This window comes from Petaurus breviceps, unplaced genomic scaffold (assembly GCF_028583685.1).
Source record: "Petaurus breviceps papuanus isolate PSGF00001 unplaced genomic scaffold, PetGlider_PUasm1.0 91133, whole genome shotgun sequence".
Taxonomy (NCBI): domain Eukaryota; kingdom Metazoa; phylum Chordata; class Mammalia; order Diprotodontia; family Petauridae; genus Petaurus; species Petaurus breviceps.
The window spans coordinates 875,929-881,571 of NW_027187419.1; the positions used below are offsets into that span (position 1 = coordinate 875,929).

The following is a 5,643-nucleotide window of genomic DNA, read 5'->3' on the forward strand; positions in this document are numbered from 1 at the left end:
CCCGCCTATTTAATTGATTTAATTTCCCCTACATCTCTCCCGTCAGCTCCCTCACTTCTCTTTCCACTGCCCCCACCCATCACTCGGACACCTATTCCCTCTCGCCCCCGTCGGGGCTTTGTGGGGGCGGTTTGTGGAACCGCTGGGCTTCTCTAGGACGACGACGTGCACGAGCGGGGCCCCGCTCACAATCAGGGACCAATCAGATCTCCTCTTGGGTTCTCCCTCCGCAACCCGGGAGTCCTAGCTCCACCTCCTGGAGGCTGTCTTGGAACGTTTTGCGTTACAGTAAATTTGTCCCCTGCGCCGTGCCATAGCCCGGTTCCGGTTCTCTTCTACTTCCTCCGCTGCCATGGCGGCTGCCCCACCGCTCTCCAAGGCTGAGTATCTGAAGCGTTACTTGTCCGGGCCCGAGGCAGCCGTCGATGCGGGGTCCGAGACTAGTCGCAAGCGCCGCAAGAAGCGGCCGAAGCCGCCTGGTGCCGGAGGGAAAGGGTGAGCCAATGGTGTGTGTGTGTAGTGGTGTGTATGTGGCGGGTGTGTTGTGTGTATATGTGGTGTGGTGTCTGTCGTGTGTGTGGCGCGTGTGTTTCTGTCTGTGTGATATGTGTCCGCGTGCGCTGAGCGGCGCAGCCCCCGGTTCTGGTTCGCGCTGTCCCTTCCCGGCAGTGGCCAGCCCAGGCAGCGTCTAGGTGGTGTCTGCCTGCGCCCTCACAGCCGGCTCGCCCAGCTTGGGGACGCGTCTTCCTCGCCCTCCCCGCCGCCTCCCCGGGGTGCCAGGCGCTGTGCCGGGGATACACACAGTGAGATGGAAGGCGGCATTAGCCTAGAGGCAGGCTGCCACGAACGGACGAGGGCAGGCGCTGGAAGCGGGAAAGCCTTCCTGCAGAAAGCTTCCTGGAACTTCGGCTGAGCATGGAAGGAGGGAGACGACCAGAGAACGTGCTAGGACCGTGCTGTTAAGGCGACAGGCAGGCGGCCAGGGTCACTGCATGGTGGAGTGGGGAGGTAAGGCACAAGAAGGCAGAGACTGGAGAGAGGGGTCAGGCGAGGAAGGACTTCGAGAGCCCTAGGAGTTTATATTTCATCCTGCAGTTGATAGGGAGGCTCTGGATTTATGGAGGGGCTGGGGGAGGCGTTATGAAGACTTGGTCAAACTCTGTGCTAAGTTCGGAGATACAGATAACGAGAAAGGCAATCCCTGTTCTCAGGGAGTTTACCATGTGATGTGGGAAGACCCTGCACAAAAAGAAGATGGGGGGGGGGGGGCGAGAGTTCCCAGGCAAGACCAAGCAACTTTAGGAAGAGCTCCTTGACAGCTCAGCGGGGGACGGGCTTGAGTGGGGACAGTCCCGTGGCAGGCAGACCCACCAGCAGGCGTTTATGTCCAGGCATGAGGAGATGAGGGTGGCAGCAGTGTCAGAAAGAAGAGAGGTGATGAAGGGAAGAAAGGCCAGCTAGGCACAATGAGGAAGGCTCATCTTCCTGAGTTCAGATCCAGCCTCAGACCGGTGTGACCTTGGGCAAGTCTGTTTGCTTAACTCTCTTTCTTCAGTTTCCTCATCTCCAAAAGGAGCTGGGAGAAGTAAATGGCAAACCACTCTAATATCTTTGCCAAGAAAACTCCAAATAGTGTTGCAAAGAGTTAGACATGACTGAAATGATAGAACAAGAACAATTATAAAGGTAGAAACAACAAGACTTGATAACAGATTGAATGTGGAGGTGGTGAGAAAGGGTGAGGAGTTAGCGCCTACACTTTGAGTCTGGGCGACTGGGAGGGTGCTGGTGCCCTCTGTAGAAATTGGAAAGTTAGACAAGCACCAATTACGGTAGGTTATGGCATTCCTGCCCTTCCTGCTGTGTCCCCTCCTCATCACAACTGTGTTTTCTCCTCTCACCTAAGGCTATGATTGTTTCTGTTTCATTCCTTTCATCTGATGGTGTCTTTTCCCCATCAGCTTAGGCTCTGGCCTTATGTAGATGCCCCTCTTTCCCACCTTGTCACCTCCCTTCTCCAACTTCCCTATTCTTCATCCCTGTTTACTGCCCTGTATGTGCTCTTCCTTCTTGACACCCATGTGCCCCATTCAAAATCAACCCGGCTTCTGGGCCACGTCAGTCTCCTCTCTGCAGACTGTGTTCCTCTTTCCTAGCCACCAAATTCATTTCCCTATCTCCTCCTTTGTACCTACTCACTGACCTGAGCCCTGGATACATCCCTTTTGTTTCATTCCCTCCCAGAGCCTGAGGATTGAGCTGGGAGTCTCCAACCTGAAGTTTGGAATGAAATGCCTCAGAGCAGAAGTTAAAGGGCTGGAGGTGTTTGGAGGGTTGGGTGTGGAGAGAAGGATACCAAGGGAGCTAATGGAAAACAGGGCAGTGGGATTTGGCACAGAGGTAGGATTTCAGGCTGGGGAACCCACACTTTGGGCTTTCAAGTTGGAGAGAGCCCACTGGTTGTGGTTGGGGATTTCTGTTCCATCCTGTTCCCAGTCTCTTTCAAAGTAACAGTTAACTTTTCCTGAATTCTTCAGTCTTAGAGATGTTGACTGTGTAGGGAAAGGGCAAACTAAATGGGGCTACTCTCTGTCTCCTCATGCCTCTGACTCATATCTAAGCAACTATTGGAGTCTCCTAGAATGTTGTTGGTTCTCATCTTGAAAATAGTTCTTTTTTGTGACTCTTCTTTTCTCTAGGATGAGGATTGTGGACGATGATGTGAGCTGGGCAAATATTTCTACTAAGTTAGAAAAAGAAGAAGAGGAAGATGAGGGAGATTTGCCTGTGGTAAGTTTGGGAGTATTTAGGGTTTAGGAACTTGTGGTTACCTCAAGCAGATTCCTTTCATTTGGTTGTAAGATCATAGAATTTAAAACTAGAAAGGACTTTGGAGATTATCTAGTCTAACCTCATTTTATAGATGAGATAACATAAGTTCAGAGAAGTTGATCAATTTCCCCAAGGTCAGGCATTAAGTGGAGCCCTTCTTGTAGTGCTGTGTGTGAATGGGAAAAGGTGGGAAGGAATGGTGCTTTGCTTAAAATTGTAACAAAATAGTAATGAATAATTGTGATATGCTCATTCCATTGTTTATAGAGCATTATCCTCCTAATAATGAGGAATCAATCACAGAGAAGGAGTGACTTTCCAAGTATGTGTTTTTGCCCAGCCAAAACTGTATTTAGTATTAGGCTGAGGCATGTTTTTAATTCTCCACTGAAAAATGCAAGACAACATACATAACTGAACTCTAAAGAAACTTTTGCTCTCATCTTACTATTTAATAGCTTGAAGCCTCTGTTCATTCATTCATTCATTCATTCATCAAACAAGCAAGCAGACATTTATTAAAGCAGACATATATTATGTACCAGGTACCAGGCTAGGTGCTGGGGATATACAGACATAAAGGAGGGGTGAGTGTGGAAAGAAAGTTACCAAGGGAACCTGCCTTTAAGGAGCACAAGTATTATGATTGGGGGGGGGGAGCATGTTTGGGGGTAACAAGCAACGTGAACACAGATCAGTAGAAACAAAATATATAGTAAATATAAATAATTTCCAGTGGGAATAGCATTAACAATTGGGAGGATCAGCATAAGCCTCTTCCAGAAGGTGACACATGAACTAAAACTTGAAGGAAGCTAGGTATATGATCAGGTAGAAACGAGGAGGGAGTATATTCCGGGGGGGAGGGACAGGTCACGTAAAGGCATGGGGATAGGAGATGTAATACTGTGCACATATGGGGATAGTGAATAAGTCAATTTGACTGGGACATAAGGTGAATGAGAAAATTATGTGAACAAAGCCAGAAGATAAAGGACTTTCAATGCCAAACAGGGGAATTTGTATTTTATATTAGAGGCAATAAGGAGCCACTAGAGTTTTTTGAACAGAGGAATAGGATAGTTAGTTCTTTTTAGGAATTTCATGTTGGTGGATCCACTAGCTAGCACTGTTTCTTACTCAGAACAGGTGTTTAGCAGATGTTTCTTGCATTGAATTGAAAGGTAGCTAAGTATGGGATTTGAATAATAGCTTGGAGCTTGGTATTTCATAGTATGTATCTTAGAGGTGGAAGGGACCAAGGAGTCTACCTAGTTTAAGTTATACTTAAACCAAAGTTACCATCTGACTTCTTCCTTTTTGAAAAAATTTTATTTTTTTTTGGATATTTTTCCAGGTTACATGTAAAACAGTTCTTAATGTTTGTTTTTTAAAATGAAGGATATATGCTGGACAGGGTTTGGTCTACTTTCCTATACTTTAACCAGTGGTGACAGTCAAGAGAGCCTTCTGGGTCATCATGCTGGGTAGAAAAAGGAAAGACCAAAATATATTCATCTTTTAGCTCAGAAATAGATGATGTGGAATTTGACAGGTTGTTAAAAAAAGCTTGTGGTGGAACAAATTGCCTTTTTTTTTGGTACTTCATTAGGCAGTGGAGAGTTTGTAATTAAACTAGGACAGTGACAAGTTGTTTATGGAACCAGAGGGAACAGTAAATCCTGAGGAGGGAGGGAAAGCTTTCTCGCAAGTATGTGTAGTAGGGATGGAGATAGATGTTCCTTGCTTTAATCTTTCTAAGTCGTTCTTGGCTCTATCATGGGATCTTCCAGACTGCTCAAGCCTACGCTGTTTTTCTAGGTTGCTGAATTCATCGATGAACGCCCAGAAGAAGTGAAGCAAATGGAGGCATTCCGGACCAGTAACAAGTGGAAGCTTTTAGGAGGTGAGTGCCAAGTCACAGGACAGATCTTTTGAGAGGCAGCCTCATTCTTCTGGGTAGAGAAGAAATGGTAAACAGCTTATTTCTGTGTGCCATTTTGGGAAGCCCAGGTGTAGCTGCTTCTAGGACTTCCTTAAGGAGATTGTGGAAAACAAAACTTCAGAAAACATAGCTGCCTCTAGCTTTCTCTTGGTATCATAGATATCTTTTCTGAGGTCTGTAATGGGTGGAGTCTGAAATGAATTTATTCACTAGAATAAAAGGCTGTGCAATTTTAATAGTGTATTAACTATGGCATAACTGAGTGGATGGTAGAAAGAAGAGGAGTTGCTGAGCAGAGCCATAGAAACACCTTAGCCCATCCATCCCACTTAGCTCATGCTGTGTCTTTGCAAGTTGAAAAATCTCAGACTCCTCACTCTGCTGGGGCTTTACTTGACTGAAGAAAAGACTTGATGTGAGCTGAATAGTTATCATCCTTTTTCTCCTATGAAGCTGTAGATTTGACACAGTCTTATTAGTCCAGTTTTCCCCTCCAAAGGACAGCTAAGGATTATCTGGACCAAACCTCAAAATGAGCTCCAGACTCTGTGTATTTTCTTAATGTCCTTGAGAAAATTTTCAGCTTACTTTTGCCATCCTGCGTGCTAGTTCACTATCCTTGAGCAGTACAATTATATTGGTCCTTCAGATTTTCTGGGCAGTTTTGAGATAACTACTTCTGGGGAGATCTAGCTAGTGTTTAGTAGCCCAGGAATCTGTGTAGTGCTGACTTTATGCTTTGTGTTTAGAACAAAAGAAAGACCTATCCCTACCTAGGAGGGCTCGTCACGACTCCTCAGACTCCTCACCGCACAGGATGCCCCGTCACGACTCCCCAGACTCCTCACCTCCCAGGAGGCCCCGTC

At 46.6% G+C, this 5,643-nt stretch overlaps 1 protein-coding gene across 1 annotated transcript in view; it reads left to right on the top strand.

Annotated features, from left to right (window-relative positions):
- Positions 1-319: 319 nt before the first annotated feature.
- Positions 320-5,643, top strand: part of BUD13 (BUD13 homolog) — a 19,767-nt gene continuing 14,443 nt past the window's right edge. Inside the window, 4 exon segments of the mRNA XM_069080857.1 lie at positions 320-495; positions 2,700-2,790; positions 4,654-4,738; positions 5,527-5,643. The exon segment at positions 5,527-5,643 is cut by the window's right edge and continues 11 nt beyond it. Coding sequence (XP_068936958.1) covers positions 353-495; positions 2,700-2,790; positions 4,654-4,738; positions 5,527-5,643 — 436 coding nt within the window. The 5' untranslated portion in view covers positions 320-352.